At 36.8% G+C, this 17,775-nt stretch overlaps 1 protein-coding gene across 7 annotated transcripts in view; it reads left to right on the top strand.

Annotated features, from left to right (window-relative positions):
• Nucleotides 1–17,364, top strand: part of CD55 (CD55 molecule (Cromer blood group)) — a 28,542-nt gene extending 11,178 nt beyond the window's left edge. Inside the window, exons 7-11 of one of the 7 annotated variants that reach the window (XM_044267511.1) lie at nt 3,712–3,924; nt 4,975–5,040; nt 8,222–8,242; nt 13,912–13,978; nt 16,306–17,364. In XM_044267511.1, coding sequence (XP_044123446.1) covers nt 3,712–3,924; nt 4,975–5,040; nt 8,222–8,242; nt 13,912–13,978; nt 16,306–16,429 — 491 coding nt within the window. In that variant the 3' untranslated portion in view covers nt 16,430–17,364. Of the gene's footprint in view, nt 1–3,711; nt 3,925–4,974; nt 5,041–8,221; nt 8,624–8,649; nt 9,212–11,303; nt 11,375–13,911; nt 13,979–15,349; nt 15,747–16,305 lie in introns of those variants that run through there. The other 6 variants (XM_044267512.1, XM_044267516.1, XM_044267513.1 and 3 more) reach the window with 6 other exon arrangements.
• The last annotated feature ends 411 nt before the right edge of the window (nt 17,365–17,775 follow it).

Raw genomic sequence — 17,775 nt, 5'->3', positions numbered from 1 at the left:
ACAAAAACTGAGAGAACTTACCCCAGCAGACCAGACCTGCACAGAACAACAAAATAAAGGCATTCCTCCAAGTAGAATGAAAATAATCTCAAGTAAAACATGAAAATGCAAGACAAAATGAACATTAGAACAGGTACATGAATAGGGACTGTACATAATGATAAATGCATTATCCACTGGGGTTTGGTATGTTGAATGCAAGTGTGTAATAACAACAGAGCCAAAGGCAAAAAAAGGTAAATTGAATTTAAAAGTTACAAGGTTCTGGCAATACCCAAAAGTTGTAAAATGTTAATTTGCATAATTGGTTTATAGTCTAATATATACTGTAATCTCTAGGGTCGCCATGAAAATAATAGTGAAAGAAACTATGAATCATAACCCAACAAAGGCTTCCTCCTGATCCTTTCTCTCTATCTGTTTGTCTTCCAGGTCACTAATTCTATCTTCTCAAAATCTAATCCAATCTAATCATAACCCAACAAAGGAATGATAAATGAGCACTTTATCCAAAAGGAAACGAGAGGAAGAGAAACATAAAATAGATGGGTGGAAGAGCAAACTTATAGTGAGATATTTGCTATAAACCCAACTGTATCAGTAATTACCCAGAGTGTAATTTAAGTCAGATTGTCAGACTGAATTAAAAAAAGAAAACCTGGGACGCCTGGGTGGCTCAGCGCGTTAAGCCTCTGCCTTTAGCTCAGGTCATGATCTCAGGGTCCTGGGATCGAGCCCCTCATTGGGCTTTCTGCTCAGCAGGAGCCTGCCTCCCCCCCCTCTGCCTGCCTCTCTGCCTACTTGTGATCTCTCTCTCTCTCAGATAAATAAATAAATAAAATTTTTTAAAAAAGAACTTAAAAAAAAAAACAAACCTATTTGCTGTTTACAAGAGACAAAACTTAATGAGAAGAACACTGAATGGTCCAAAGAAAGGATGGAAAAATATACTTTGCAATTACCAAAAAAGGAAAAAGCAGGTGCAGTTCCATTAATATCAAAGAATACTTTAAGATACAATGGTTCATAATGATAAAGGGGGTCCATTCAGCAGGAATCTATCACAATCTGTGATCTATGAGCACTGTGGAAAAAAAGCTTCAATCCACAGAAAACAGGCAGAAAGAAAAATAGATAAATCCATTATTATAGTTTGAGAATTCTACATACCTATTTCAAGAGCTGTTAGAATAAGCAACCAAAAATCAATAAGAATATAGAAGCGGGGCGCCTGGGTGGCTCATTGGGTTAGGCCGCTGCCTTCGGCTCGGGTCATGATCTCAGGGTCCTGGGATCGAGTCCTGCATCGGGCTCTCTGCTCAGCAGGGAGCCTGCTTCCTCCTCTCTCTCTCTGCCTGTCTCTCTGCCTACTTGTGGTCCCTCTCTCTGTCAAATGAATAAATAAAATCTTTTTTAAAAAAAATAAAAATAAAAATAAAAAAATAAAAAAAAAAGAATATAGAAGCAACAGTTAAACTTTTTTTTAAAAAGAAATTGACATATTAAGGGCATTGAACCCTATAAGGACAGGTGGAGAAAGTTTTTTTTTCCAAGTGCGCTGGAACATTGCCCATAGGCTGGGCTCTGTATCACAGTGCAGTTCAGAAGGCTGAAATAATTTGGAGCATGCTGATGGCAGATGTGAGTCAACAAGACACAAAATAACAAAAGGACAACAAGGAAAGCAATTTCCAGGAAACTTACCCTATATTAGCACATAGGTCTTCTGGATCAAAAACCAGAACTAGCTTGGTGGAACAAAGAGTAAGTTTTATATATGAGTACCTTAGACGAAAGGGCCATATAAAATCTTATCCTAAAATACCATCTACTATTTTCTGAGTGCCTCAGTCCTGTGGTACTGGCTGGGTATTTTCTGTGAGTTGTCCCATCCCCCCCAGCCTCCGAGGTAGATACAAGGAAGCGGAAGTACATGATACATGGTGTCTGAGGGCACAGGCCAGGATGTGTGTGCTGGTGCAGGCACTTGCACACCAGAATGGTCAAGTGTGTTCCTTTAGGGATGGGCACTGTGTGAAATAACTTACCTGAATTATTTCTCTCATTCCTTACAATAATGTTCTCAAATCTGCTTTGTTTTTGTTTTTGTTTTTTCAAATCTGCTTTGTTTTTATTCTTGTTGTTCAGTTGAAGAAATGGCAGCTTAGCAGGATTAGGGAAATGGACAGCGGTCTCCAGTGTGTGGGGAAGCTGGCAAGAGGGGGTGTGGAAGCAGCCCAAAATCCGACAGGCACTGAAGGAAGACTTAAAATTGTACTAAATTGTTAGCGTTGCAATTCTCAGAATAGGATTTTTTTTTAATTATTTTTATTTTTTTAGCATTCTTTTTTTTTAGTAGGGTTTTTTTTTTTTTTTTTTTTTTAAGGTTTTACTCATTTATTTGACAGGCAGAGATCATAAGTAGGCAAAGAGGCAGATGGGGGCCGGGGGGTGGGAAGTAGGCTCCCCGGTGAGCAGAGAGCCCCATGCAGGGCTCGATCCCAGAACCCTGGGATCATGACCCAAGCCGACGGCAGAGGCCACCCAGGCACCCCTCAGAATAGGATTTAATCAAGGTTGCACTTCAGATAATTGTGACCTGATCTGCAATCCAGAGAGAGACTGATCTAATTTGTGTAATATTGGTAACCAGCATAAGAGAAGAAAAAAAAAAAAGTTGTTTTTTTTTTTTTTTCCAGACTGAATGTATTACTTAAAAAAAGGACTAAAACAGAACAAGTTTCCCAGGGTCACTCACATGTCCCGAAAGCATTGGGAAAAGGAACTATGTTGTGACTACCTCTGTCTGTCCAGTGGTTCTTTCTGGTTCTTTGGTCTTGGCATGAGAAAGGAAAACATTTTCTGAGAGAAAATACCTTAAATTGGGGTGTGTTACAGAATGAGATCACTACCAACTCTGACTTTGGTTTCTTTTATTTACACAGAAAACAGAACATGGGGGCTTAAGTGGGTAGGAGAAGAATCCATGAAACAAGATGGGATAGGGAGGGAGACAAACCATAAGTGACTCTTAATCTCACGAAACAAACTGTGGGTTGCTGGGGGGAGGGGGGTTGGGAGAAGGGGGGTAGGGTTATGGACATTGGGGAGGGTATGTGCTTTTGGGTAAATTGGAAGGGGAGATGAATCATGAGAGACTATGGACTCTGAAAAACAATCTGAGGGGTTTGAAGTGGCGGGGGGGTGGGAGGTTGGGGTACCAGGTGGTGGGTATTATAGAGGGCACGGCTTGCATGGAGCACTGGGTGTGGTGAAAAAATAATGAATACTGTTTTTCTGAAAATAAATAAATTGAAAAAAAAAATAAAATAAATGCAACATATGAGAAGATATTGCTTCAGTTTATATAACCACCAGCAGTGGTGGATTTTCCCACATTCTTTGGTAATAAAGTATTTAGGTGTCAAAAAAATAAAATAAAATAAAAAATAAATTAAAAAAAAAAAAAAGAACCTCAGTACTACTTTGTTATAAACCCTCTTCAGTTGACTAAAGGTCAATTTATATCAAAGCAAAGGCAATGCAGTGTTTCAGTTCCTTGGGAAAATCAGAATTAGACTTGATTTCCTAAAAGTCTATTTACGTGTTTGCAGGGGAGAAAGAGAGGATTCATAGAGGAAGCAATTTGTTTTGTCTTAACTTGACAGCATTATTTAGCTAGTATTTTTTAACATTTTTCTTCCTTATAAGGTTCTCAGATTTCTACAGTCATACCAGCAACAGAGACACCCACCACAGTAAGTGCTTCAGCTACAAAGCCCACATCAGCTCCTCAGAAACCCACCACTGCAAATGTTACAGGTACCAAAGTTACATCAGCTCCTCAGAAACCCACCACAGGGAATGTTCCAGGTACCGAAGCTACATCAACTCCTCAGAAACCCACTACAGCGGATGTTTCAGGTACCAAACTCCCATCAGCTCCTCAGAAACCCACCACCATAAATGCTCCAACTACAAAGTCCCCATCAACTCTTCAGAAATCCAACACAGTAAATGTTCCAGTTACAGAAGTCCCATCAACTCAGAAACCTGACACAATAAGTTCTTCAGCTACAGAAGCCCTACCAACTCCTCAGAAACACAGCACAGTACATGTTTCAGCTACAGAAGCCCCATCAACTCCTCAGAAACCCAACACAATAAATGTTTCAGCTACAAAGACCCCATCAACTTCTCAGAAACCGAACACAGTAAATGTTTCAGCTACAAAGGCCCCCTCAACTCCTCAGAAACCTGACACAATAAATTCTTCAGCTGCAGAAGCTCTACCAATTCCTCAGAAACCCAATCCAGTAAACATTTCAGCTACAAAGGCCCCATCCACTCCTCAGAAACCCAACACAGTAAATGTTTCAGCTACAAAGGCCCCATCAACTCCTCAGAAACCTGACTCAATAAATTCTTCGGCTACAGAATCCCTACCAACTCCTCAGAAACCCAACACAATAACTTCTTCACCTGCAGAAGCCCTACCAACTCAGAAACCCATCACAGTAAATGCATCAGCTACAAAGGCCCCATCAACTCCTCAGAAACCCAACACAGTACATGTTTCAGCTACAAAGGCCCCATCAGCTCCTCAGAAACCTGACACAATAAATTCTTCAGCTGCAGAAACCCTACCAACTCCTCAGAATCCCAACACAGTACATGTTTCAGCTACAAAGACCCCCTCAACTCCTCAGAAACCCACCACAGCAAAAGATTCAGCCACAGCCAAAAACCCCCCCATATCAAATGCTCTATCTACAGAGACCCCGTCAGCAGTCCAGAATCCCATCACGGCAAATGCGTCTGCTACACAGGCCATGCCAGCAACCCATAGATCCTCCACAGCAAAAGCTTCATTTACACAGAGTCTTCCAGCAACACGAAAGTCCACTGCTATACATGCCCCAGTGACTAAGGGTCTCCATACAACAAAAAGATTGACCTCTGCTCGTATTACAGCAAAACAGAGTTCAGCTACTCCCAGGACAACCAGCGCACCTCATGGAAGAGGGACCCTCTCTTCAGGTTAGTTGGCCCTGCTCAGGTTTTCCTGAGTAGGGATCTAAGGAGCCATGGTGGGAAGAGTTTTTCATACTAATGCTCTTGACTATCTTCAGAGGCAGATGGGGAGTGTGCTAGGGGTGAAACATTTTGCAGTAATATAGAAAAAGATTTTGGCTCCATGAAAACAATGCTAAATTAAGCTTGGCAAAGAAATTTTTTTTATATGAGTTTTAGGGGGTCATTGAAATCTTCCAGACCCTTCAGAGAACCAAATATATACCATCCTTATGGCCATTTTCTGGTTCTGGTTTATTGATAGAGACCCATCTCTTAAGCATGCTGAAAGATTTCTCCGGATTCTCTAGAGCTGCCAATTTGGTAAAGCATCTAGCAGTGTCTTCTAAGTAACTGAAAAGATAGAATTCTTTGAAATAGTCTATATTTACACAAGGGTCTTTAAATGTCAATTTTTATCAAAGTGGAGTAAAATACATTGTAGACTTCAAAAATAGGTGTTGAGTGAATGAATGAAACCCTTCTTACTAGTTACTGCTGCTTCAGGCTACCAAGGATGTCCCCTTGTCTATTAACTTACCTTAATGCATAGCCAGAATTTTTATAGACACTCTTATTCTCTATTAGAGATACCTATTTTTTTCCCAGTTTCTTGGAAAATCTCAACAGGACTGTGGGCCAGGAGATAATTTTTTTAAATTGTTTGAACTTTTTCATTAAAATACACACCCACACACCCACACACCCACACACACACACACACACACTGCATGAAACACCCATGTATGGCTCAATAACTTTTCTAAAGCAAGTATTTGTGGAACCACTACCAACTTTAAGAAGTAAAATATTAGCAGCCCTCACGTTTGCCCCCTCACTTTCCAGATGCTCCGTCGATGATCCTGAACTCCATCTGACTTAACCCCTCTTACCTAACCAGTGCCCCACACGGCCTCGGTGCTCCCCTCATTGCAAATCTGCAAACCTCATTCCATATCATTCTCCCTCTTCTGCCTTTGACCCATTTCTGCCTGTCTTAGTTTGCCCACCAGTGCCTTCAAATCATTGTTAGGATTGCTTTTCCATATTTTGTCCATATTTCGTTACTGCTTTGATGGAATATGTTTTGCCATCATCACTCAGACAGTTTTTTTTAAGAGCTTGAAACATTACAGATACCCTTGTTGATCTTTCCTTTGTGTATTTCATGATTCCCTTAGGTAAAAAGCCAAATACATGCATATACACAAAATCTTTACCCATTCCTGCCCCTTTTGGTCATTCTTCGATGGCATCACATAATCATGGGTATTTTTTTAAATAGTTCAACACTTGTGACCATATTTTCATAATGATTTCATATATTTCACAGTTGTTATCTTGAAGCCTTTTTTGCCCTTACCTGACTTTTTTAAAGAATTTAAACATTACAGATTTTGTGTGCTGGTCCACTTCCATTTCTCTCCTACCTCATTACTTTTAAACTGGTAGGAGGTTACTGACTTCTTCAATTTTCATGACCTCTCTGGGCCTAAAAATTTTAGGTTGAATACACCTGATTTTTCATAGAAGACGGCAATGAGAAAAATGTCTCACCTTGTATAAATTTGTTAGAGCAAATTTTCCAACTATTTCCAACTTTGTTGAAATAGTTCCTTCTTGGAAAAAAAAATCAAGACAATTTAACAAACTTAAACAAACCTGAAAAAAAAAAAAACTAAACATGAGTCAATAATTGTCATGAAAATACAACTACTATTTGGGTCAGATTTCTCTCTTTTATGCAATTAATTTATTCTTCAAATATCATAGACCATTTTTTACTCACATTGAAAAAGAAAGTAGTCATTGCCACTTGCAGGGTCTGCACCATAATCGTATGTACTGTGCCCTTCCCCTCTCTGGACACGCATCCTTGCGGCAGCCTTGCAACATAAGCCTTTTTAGCTTCATTTCGTAGATGATGAATTAGAAGCTTAGAGATTAATTTGTGTGATTCATATAGTGCGCAGTTAATAGGGAGAACGTTGGGAGTTCAACACACCTATTTGCTGACTCCAGATCCTGTGCTTTCTTCTGACACGTAATGTCACCTGTTCTCAGTAGTACTTTGAGTACATCTGTTTGCCACTTAGGAGAGCAGTGTATTATTATAAATATATTTATTGAAAAGTTTTGCTGTGCCACTTTTGCAGTCCTTGAAAGGTGTAAAAGTTAAGGTGCTATAGTAATTTGAGTAATTACTCAGAATTAATCAGAAGTCTGCTGAGAGAGGCTTCAGTTTCTTTTTTTTTTTTAATTTAATTTTTTTCAGTGTTCCAAAATTCATTGTTTATGCACCACACCTAGTGCTCCATGCAGTATGTGCCCTCTTATACCCACCACCAGGCTCACCCAACCCCCCACTCCCTCCCTTCCAAAACCCTCAGTTTGTTTCTCAGAGTCCACAGTCTCTCATGCTTCAACTTCCCCTCTGATTTCCCCCAATTCACTTTTCCTTTCCTTCTCCTAATGTCCTCCATGTTATTCCTTATGTTCCACAAGTAAGTGAAACTATATGGTAACTGACTCTCTCTGCTTGACTTATTTCACTCAGCATAATCTCCCCCAGTCCCATCCATGTTGATACAAAAGTTGGGTATTCATTCTTTCTGATGGAGGCCTAATATTCCATCATATATACGGACCACATCTTCTTTATCCTTTCGTCTGTTGAAGGGCATCTTGGCCCTTTCCACAGTTTGGTGACTGTGGCCATTGCTGCTACGAACATTAAGATACAAATGGCCCTTCTGTTCACTACATCTGTATCTTTGGGGTAAATAGTTTCTTGGTCATAAGATTAGATCTCAGTTATTTACTATGTAAGCTTTTAAACTTATTTCTTGCCATCAAGTCATATAACTGAATATGGTGTTTGTTGTAGTATTCACTAAATCTTTATCGTGTTTCATGGTTATGGGGTTCACTGTGGAATAGATACAGGCATTGTATCTATTAGGGTGTATGTTGCTTGATTAAGTTAATGTATAACTGTTTCCTTAAATTTATTTATAATTATTTCTTTTAGTTATGAAAATCTGTGTTACTTTTGAACTCTCTAGTACATTCTGCGGATACATATGTTAAATTGCTGTGGCTTTATGTATTTTTCTTTATTTTTGTAATTCATTTTTTTTTTCTTCAGATGCTGCCATCATTGCAGTTGGTAAGTTTGGTTCTTCGGCAGTTAAAAAAAATTGTCATCACTGTGGGATGTACAATCCTTATTCCTGGAGGAGAATATTGTCTTTTTACTGCCTTAGGAATACTATTAAGATGAAATGTTTAAGGTCAGGGAGAAGACGGGTAAATGCATTTTATCGACGTGTTTGGTGGACCCCGTTAGGTACTCGGTACGTTCCTAAGTCTTCCCAACCGTGTTCTTGTTCCAAGGTAATTTTAGGGCAACTTCACATCATTTGGCCAGTCAATCAAGTATCCCTGAACGCCTATTGTCTCAATGCATTATCATTCTAGGGGCCAAAAACAACAATAAGGAAGCTATTATCAATACAGTTTTTAAGCCTCAAGTGTTTTACAAGTACTCACAAACTACTCCTTGGTTGTTTCTAGACGTCTGTTCCAGATAAACCAGAATGCTACCTTTGATTACATCCTGTTCCTTTTCCCTTCCCTGTCAGTGATTTAAAGCAAAGATAGCTTTAAAATTATTCTGTTGCTATAGACTTAAGGACATATCTATGTTGCAATTTCTTCTTTGTTCCAGTCCTTTTTTGTTGTTCATAAATATATTATTTGATGTTATACATTTTACCAAGAAGATTAATAACTCCTAAAGAAGATGGCAAAAGAAATGTTTAAGAAGCAATACAGCTAAGTTGGCATATTAAAAAGGAATGCCCAGTAGAAAATATGCACATTAAAAAGTGAATATTTTAAAATTATGTCCTTATAAGCTGAGGTCTCCTATTTATGCATGCATGAGTGAAACAAGGGACTGAAGCTGAAAAGGTGTTTTTTAATTATTATTATTATTTATAGTTCTTTTATAGTTCTTTTATATTTTGAATGAACCTCTCCTTAGCTAAAATAGTTATCTTGAAAGATTTGAACAGTTGGATTCACTTTGTTTGTTTGATATTTTCAATAGAAATAAATGCATTCTAAATGAAAACTTCATGATTTCATCATTTAATGTTAACAGAGATGAGTTTAGAGGATGGGCTTTTTCTCTGCTCAGTGGCATCTAATGAAGGTTCGAGGTGCTTATTTTCTCTGGAATTCTTGGAGTATGTACTATGTGATTCCCCAGAAACTTTTCCTTAGGGTTAGTTGTTATTCCAACTTGTGCTCAAAAAAAGAGGAGCTCTTTCCCTCTTAAATCAGACATATGGCAGTTTTTTTTCTTTGGGAACATTCACTTGTATAGTATAAACCTAAAAATTATCCTTATTTCTTCAATTCTGTGCGTTGGGTGCTTTCTCATTTTGTTTTTATTTCATCAATTTTTAAAAAAATTTGGTTGTGGTTGATACACAATGTTACATTAGTTTCAGGTGTACAACACAGTGATTGGATAAACAATGTGCCCACCCCAAAAGTAGCTGCCATCTCTCACTGTACAAGGCTATTATGTTCCTTACACTGTGCCTTTTATTCCCGCCACTTTTCTTATTTTTAAAGATAAGCAACCTCTACTGACGAGGAAATTGCTTTTCTGGATTACACTGCAATGTTAGTGAGCAATATAGATGACACTAGAACTTTGGAAGTATTTGAATGTTTTCCCATTTAATTCTGCTACGAAAGAGAGACTGACTAATCTCAGAACTTCCTTATTTGCCATGTAAATGAAGACTTCATTCTGAGGTCTAAAGCTATTCTTCTGCTGGCTCCATATCCATGCTTCTCAAAAATCTTTTTTTTTCATTATTGCTCTCTCCCCCTCAGGGAAATTTTTGGACTTTTATTTTCCCTAATCACCCCCCCACCCCCGTGAAATTTTACTACCACAGATATACTGTAAATCTATTTATATTCTGTATATCTATACTTTATACATAAAAAAGTAAGATTTTTTTCACCCTTTTAGGATAATAACACCCCCATTGAGAATACATGCTCTATGTAGTTGTATTTTATTTTTGCATTTGTTTTCTGTTTTTGTTTTTTTATGCCAACATTGTCAAGAAGACAGGCTTGTGTTCTGGAGTCAGTCAGATCTTTGGTTTGAATCCTGTTGGTTCTTTTTTCTTTCTTAAATTAGTAACTTTTCAACCCAAGTGATTGAACTTAATCTTTCTGAGTCCCAGTTTTCTCATTTATGATCCCTATTTAAAGTCTTTGAAGCTTAATGAGATAATAGATACGAAAACTCCAGCACAATGTTAACCATTGAATAAATATTAGCTTAATGCAGTTGTGCGGTGCTATCACTGATATTTTCCTAGAATGGGTTTCTGATAGTTTTATCATTCCCTCTGGCCACACCAAAGAGTAAGAATTGTCCTTTATTAAGCTAAGAGTTGCATTTTTGCTGTGTAGCAAGTACTCTACTGAAATTTTTGTATTTTTATTTTACTTCTCAAAACATCTTATAGTGTGTGTGTGTGGGTATATATATATATATATATATATATATATATATATATATCTGTGTCCCATTTTTAGTTTTTTCAATTTTTCAATTTTTTTAAAAAGATTTTATTTGTCAGAGAGAGCACACGCAAGGTGGGGGAGCAGCCAGCAGAGGGAGAAGCAGGTTGAGAGCCTGACTATGGACTCCATCCGAGGACCCTGGGATTATGAACTGAGCAAAAGGTTGACACTTAACTGATGGAGCCACCCAGGCGCCCCTCTATATCCCATTTTTTTTATCTGAAAGAATGATTTTTGCAAGATTTGTACCTTGCCCAAGGTCACACATCTGTTAGGTGCTTCAACAGAAGTAGATGACTCATTTCTCCAGCACAAGGTACTTGAAAGGATAGAAAGACTCTTGTCCTATGCGGAAATCTGCACAACTTAAATTTGACAATTGATGTAGTCCTGATTCTTCACCCCCCCCCACCATTGCTGAAATCCTATATCATGATATTCATAAATCTCTTATGGGGATTAATAGGTCAGTTGAAGGACTATTTAAGAAAAAATTAGGGACTGCTCAGTGACATATCTAAAATGTTCTTTCTGTATCCTTCAAATATCACATGCTGATTGACTTTGGCTTTATACATCCATCCACCGGCATCTGGCATATGGTGCAGACCAGCCCAAGTGGAGGTGTACTTTCAAGAATCTAGAATCATCAGTTGTAATTTGAAATGCATCAGATGCTATGATACCAGGCCATCACTGTTTCTTACTACCTGTCTCTCTGTAGGATGAACTTAAATCCCGCTGTAAAGTGACTTCAATTATCTACAAGTTATTCAAAGTTAAGAAATCAGACAACATAATCATCCTGTTTTTCATAAGGCTGGCAAGAGAAGCATAAGATACAGAGGCAAAGAAAATCCAGTGATAATAACAAAACCCTTCAAGGGTCCTATGGATGTTGCCAAGAAAGTGGTGTTTAATTCTGAATTGTAAATCTGACAATGTAAGGCTTACTGAAGCACATTCTTTTTCCTTCTATAAAAGTCTCTTTCCGGTGTGACTTCACCAGTGCGTAGACCTCAGTTCCTTTATTCTGTTATGTTAAATAGTATTATAAGGAAGAACAACCTATTAACAGTGTCTTTAATTTTGTATATGAACAGCATTTCCACTTTATTAGGTATGTAAGTGATACCTTTTGAATTGACTGGACAAACCCACATTTTTTCAAAAATAGAATCCTTAAATTAATACTAGATCTTATATGTGGAATCCTGACTCAGTTTCTTCAGGAATGGAGATGATACTGCATATATTAATGTAAATCCCATCTAATATAAATCATATTCGAATAACCTCAGGTATTTTTCTTAAGCATACTATGAATTAAAATTCTGACCAGAACCTGGGATTAGAAATCAGTTTTGGTCAGTTGATAAACTATTCGATGTATCCTTTTTTTGATCTCAGTTTTTTCATCTGCAAAAAGAAGATCATTTGATGCAATTTAATAAATATTTTCTAAACACATCCTACTATTTGCCAGGCACTGTGCTAGTTATTGGAGTAATGAGATACAGGGTGACAAACTGTTTTACCGTGTCTTAAATACTGTAAATATAATGAGAAATATTGCTAAAATAATCCTTTTATTTAGAGAAACCCATTTTCTAAAATCACATAATTTTCCTACCTGAAAGCTCATTAGTTAACAAGAACATTGATATCATAGTCATAATTTCATTGTGTCATTTATTCTGAGTTGTAAGTCTTAAATTGGTACCAATATACACTTGGGTTCATTTTCCATAGGTACCAAGAGAATTTTGAGATCATAACTATTGCCTCTATACTTTAAAGTCTTCTTTATTTATAATTTGGGAAGTAATACTCCTATTAGTTTACTGAGGAGCCATTTATGTAGAATCCAGTTTTTCATATTTCTGTATTTTGATCTAGTTTCCTGTGAAAACGTCGGTCTCTGCACACATTCTTCTAGAATTACATGTATGTGCTTGTCGGTGTTTTAAGAATAGGATTTTGGTTCTACCATCTGTATATTCTGGATCACTTTAAAATTTTCTATCTTCATTTATCATTCAACTTGAAAATGGGATGGTTTTACAACCATTGAAAATGGTGGAGTTCATCGAAGTCCTAAAGGGAAAAGAAACCCCAAAGTCTTGAGGAGCCATGATTTATTTTATGAATGAAGTCTTCCAAAATAATAACATGGTGCTAGGGGATCCATTAAAGAAATTGATTGGGTAAAATACTGTAAAATCTTACCTGTCGTAGAAATAGGTGTTTTGTTGAATCACGTATCCATATGACAGTGCAGTTGTGTGACTTGAGCGTTTTGCTGATTTGGAACCAATTTTGCTGATTTGGTCACATTAGTTTCAGTTGCTTTCCTAGTGTCCTCTCTAATTTCCTTTGCGATACAGATCAAAAGAATAGAGCTCAAGGACATTGCAGGGTGGAGTAGGGAGGCAAAGGGAGACCAAGAATGGTATGGAGAAAGGGCACACAGGTGGTTTGGAGAAGAAAGATTGTGTGTAGAAATCAAACTATAAAAATTACTGTTGACCAACTTATTTGACTATTATTTTTCTGTCATGAAACTCAAAATAGTGCATTTAATCTCAAAAGGAAGTATTAGCTTTCTTAAATGAAGTTGTATCTACAACAGGCTAAACACTGAATAGCATATCCTGTAAGCGACATAAATGTGTTTTAGCCTCCATGCACAGGTGATATTACCTTTCCTGGGATGGGGAAATGCCTACAGCTCTTACCTTTACTAGGAACAAAGTAAATGGCCTTCCCATTCACCACATAGATAGCCCTTCCCTCTCTGAGACTCAGTTTTCTCATCTACACAATGTGAGTGAACTCCAAGACACTGTCTAGTGCTAAAATTACGGAACACAGTCATCATGTTTGACCAACCAATGATCAAAGCATTTACAATGGAGCATGGTGGGGATGAAACACTTTGGAACCCTCTCCAGGAGGTTAAACACATCCTATTTGAGCATGGTGATACTTTAAATATTTTATTTCTTTTTTCTTTGAATGAAAGCAGGATAAGTAGCATGCAATTTTTGCTGTCAAACTTGTGACGTAAGAAAGCCACATACAAAATGTAACTTGTGTCTCCTGTTTTTCTTTAACTTGACGCATAACCGGTGTGTTTGTCATTGTGACACTGCATTATGTCTGTACCTGCTCGTGTTTCTATTAACTGTGTTACCACATTTTTTCCTCCTCAAGGACTTGCTGGTACTGTAACTGGTACCCTAATTCTAGTCAAAATTTTCTGGCACCGTGGAAAATCAGGGTGAGCAGAAATTCTGATAATTAAAAAAAAAAAACTGTTCTTAGCTTCTTTTCCAGTGAACCTTCACACTATATCAGAAGGTAACCTCTTTGATTAATTGTTTTTTTTTTTTTAACATGCTCTCTCTTTATTCCTCTTCTCGGTCATTACAGCCTTGGGTGAACAGACGTTGTGTCTTTTTCTCTTTCTTTAATTTTTCAATAGACTCAAGGACATTAACATTTCAAAGGAAAGTGATTTGAAAAGCCCCATTCTCACTTCGCAATCTATTAGCCAACTCACCTTTTTCCCCTACTCAGTATAATTGCTGATGGTATCTGTGTGTTACACAGAAGCAAAAACCTAGGGAAAAATCAGTCTCTATCACATTCGGGAGGTTGCCTGTGATCAAGCTTTTTTCTGAGTTATATTTATGAAAACATGCCAAAACAGCTAAAAACAACCCCTTGGTTCAGAGGGTGCGTCCAGGAGCCTGACTGCTTGATGTGAATCCTCCCAGGGGTTGAAGTTTACACGTGGTAAGCCCTCAGGTGGTTGAACAGCAGCACATAGAAAAGAAACAGCAGCACATAGAAAAGCAATTAGTATTACTTGAAACATCTGATCTGCATTGAATGTGCATGTGTTAAGTATAATGTCATAGTGGGCTCTGACCTATGCTGTAGACAGAGGATTATTTAAATTGACCTTCCTCTGTTTTATAGATTTTACTGTTCAGAAAATTTACCATGGAGTTTATATAAACTAGAATTTTTTCTAAACTGTCCTAATGCCTATTTTTTCCCCATTAATTAAAAGCAACTCTAATGCTATCACTAAATGGCCTGTTTTAATTTTGGGGGTAATGTGAGCTAACTACTTTTTACCCTCTGTAACTCTTATTTCTCCTTAAATTAACAATATTATTGAAGCCTATTATAAGCTAAAATGTGTAAATGTAAAAAAAATGTGTAAATGTTCGTTAAGTCATTAAATGGTTCAGTCCTTTACTAAAATAATGTGAGCACTGGGTCCTGGGCTTTGTGGGCTTTTAAGTCGATACTTGTTTACTGCCAATCGAGTGTTCTAGAAGCTTAATAGCAGATGTAGTAAACTAGAACTTCAGATTTTTCAGGGACTTTTTAAGAATGTAGTTTAGAGTCCACCAAAAATGAACAGAATTTGAAGTCCTATAAAGTGGGTTAAGTTGGTACAGATGCTTGAGCAAAACTACTGTGGAAAGGAACAAGGATTTCCTTACCTCTTTTAGAAATAGAGGGTTCCCATACGTTTAATTAAAAGGGATGTGATTGTAAGGAAATGCTGATACTGCTTTTCAGCTGAAATGGAAATTATATAATTCAACTAGTGTTTTCCTTCTCTACTGTTCAGCTCTTACACATTCATGAAAAACAGCAAACCAAGCAAAGTTACGTTTCATAATTTAAGTGTAACTGATGATGCCTCAGAAGTTAAGATCTGGTAAATCATAAAAGGTATATGGTTTTATGAAGTCATACTTCTCTGTCTTGCAAAATGTCCATCAGTACAGCCAGGGCAGGTTTTATCCATGACTGTTCAAGGATAATAGGGGCTCAGACCTCTATTATCTTGTCAGACTGGTTTTTCTTCGTTGAGCGACTGACTAACATTTTAGATCTGTCATTAGCATGATGTCATCCATGCTCCACTCACCATCTCATCTTGTATTTCGCACTCAGTTTACTGAAATGATTGGATACTAGTGATGCCACAAATATTTGGGGGGGAAAATTGAGAAGTGGATACTTTAGGGCTTACAAATAGGAATGCCTTTTTTATGAGTGTTTGCATCATGAGATGATTGACTTGTACTGTTTCTCCTTTTTGCTTGGTGAGTTTTAAGAGTTTCCAGTGTGTAGGAATTAAGATTTGTTTTATGGTATCTTTTGTAAGTCATGCTTATAGATCTTTTATCTCCTTTATGTTATACAAAACTATGACACAACAGTAACTTAATGTAAACGAATCTATGAAACGTTCTAGGTGTCTTCCTCGAAGTGTCTTTTGGTGAAACTTTTCTCTAATGCATGTGTCAGGGGTTTTCATTGACTCTTAACTGGAAGTACCTTAAGTGATTCTAACTTGGCTACTTAATTTCAAGAAACTAAAAAACTCATGTGACCTATTTTAGTTGGTGTTGCTATAGCTAAACTGGCTGAGGTTGGATAATTTACTAACTTTGCATGTGTCTTGCATGCCCTATTATGGATTAATTTTCATTGTCTATCACATCATAACCAAAAGATTAATGTGTATCATCAGTCAATAAAATTATTTTGATGTTAACTCTCTTTTTTAACTTTCAGGACACACATGTATAATACTGACAGTCTTGTTTATGATGCTAGTAACCATTGGCTAGCTGATTTAGCCGAAGAAGAATTAAGAAGAAAATGCACACCAGTATGCAGAGTATTTCTAGTTTCTTAGACCTTTCTGGAGGAGCGGACAAAATAAATGTAATAGTGCTCTTCGTTTCGCATGTTATCATTGTCCTTAAGGTGCATAGGAAAACCAACAAAGCAAGGAGAAGCGAATCTGTCCTGGGACACTCCCAAACCTCTTGAAAATAGAAGAACTTGCAAGATTTAGAGTGATTACTTTCCTCAAAGTTTAGGAAACTGTAGAGGTTTGTTTTAGAACATGAGCATGAAGAAAAGGAAATGCGTCATTTTTTTCCCCACTAGATATGTAGTGTTATTTTTGTTTACAAAGAAAATTAGAAACTAAAAACAGTAATTAGATATTGGAAAGAAACAAAAAACCTAGCCTCTTCTGAGTAAAACTGCTGAAGAGAGATGAACTGTATTATAAAATAACTCTTGATTGTAAGGCATTTTCTTCTTTTCTCATTTCATTAAAATGAGTTTGAATGGGTTAGCAAATATTTTAAAGGGAAAACATGCTTATGATGTGAGAATGTTGATTTTCTTGGGTTCGTTGGTGGCAAAGGAGGAATACAGAATGAAGGAATAACTCTTTCTTTGTCCCACAAGTACAGGTATCCAGTCAGGACTTAGCCTCTCACTTGTAAGTAAGATGGATTGGCTATAATTTTGTTTAAGGACAATTTTTTTTTTCTCTTGGAGAAGAAACCCTATGAAAGGGTGAAAGGTGTCTCCACTAACTTAATATCTCTAAAAGTATCCAGCAATATTATATTAACATAAGAAAAGAGTATATTTCTGAAGTGAGATGTTCATAGCCAAATTGTAAATCTTATTCTTTTGTAATACTGAGATTAATTTATTTATATTTATTTATTTCAGTGAATGCATTGGTTTTACATGTATAGCAAGACAAGTTCAAGAAGATCTGTAAAGAAAAATTTATTTTCCCTAAATAGAAATAAATAATTGATCACATTTTTTGTCTCGTGTAGTATTTGAAATTTATTTTCTTGGATATAAATAATTTATTTCTAAATTATAGATTTTTCTCCTGCCTCCTGTAAGTATTTTAGAATGCTGTCCTTTGCTTCTCCTGGGGTGAAACATTTTCATTTACTTTGAAATTATACCATATTGTACTTTGTCAAGCATGTCATAGTCTCATAGTAGAGCTGTGTCCCTTATTACTGATTTACCTAAGGATAATCATATTAATTTCTAGATTATTATACATTCTTATCATCTTACCAGTTATATTTAAGTGTTGGAATAGACTAGAATACACAGATAACTAAACTTAACAATTTTTTTCTCATATTGCTCCATCTGTTTTGCTGTTGAAGTATTTTAAATTCAATATACATCATAGTATTTTGCTATAAATAA

Source organism: Neovison vison, chromosome 10, assembly GCF_020171115.1.
Source record: "Neovison vison isolate M4711 chromosome 10, ASM_NN_V1, whole genome shotgun sequence".
Lineage (NCBI taxonomy): Eukaryota > Metazoa > Chordata > Mammalia > Carnivora > Mustelidae > Neogale > Neogale vison.
Note: the sequence above shows the minus strand (reverse complement) of the source record. Positions and strands in the feature narration are given on the sequence as shown.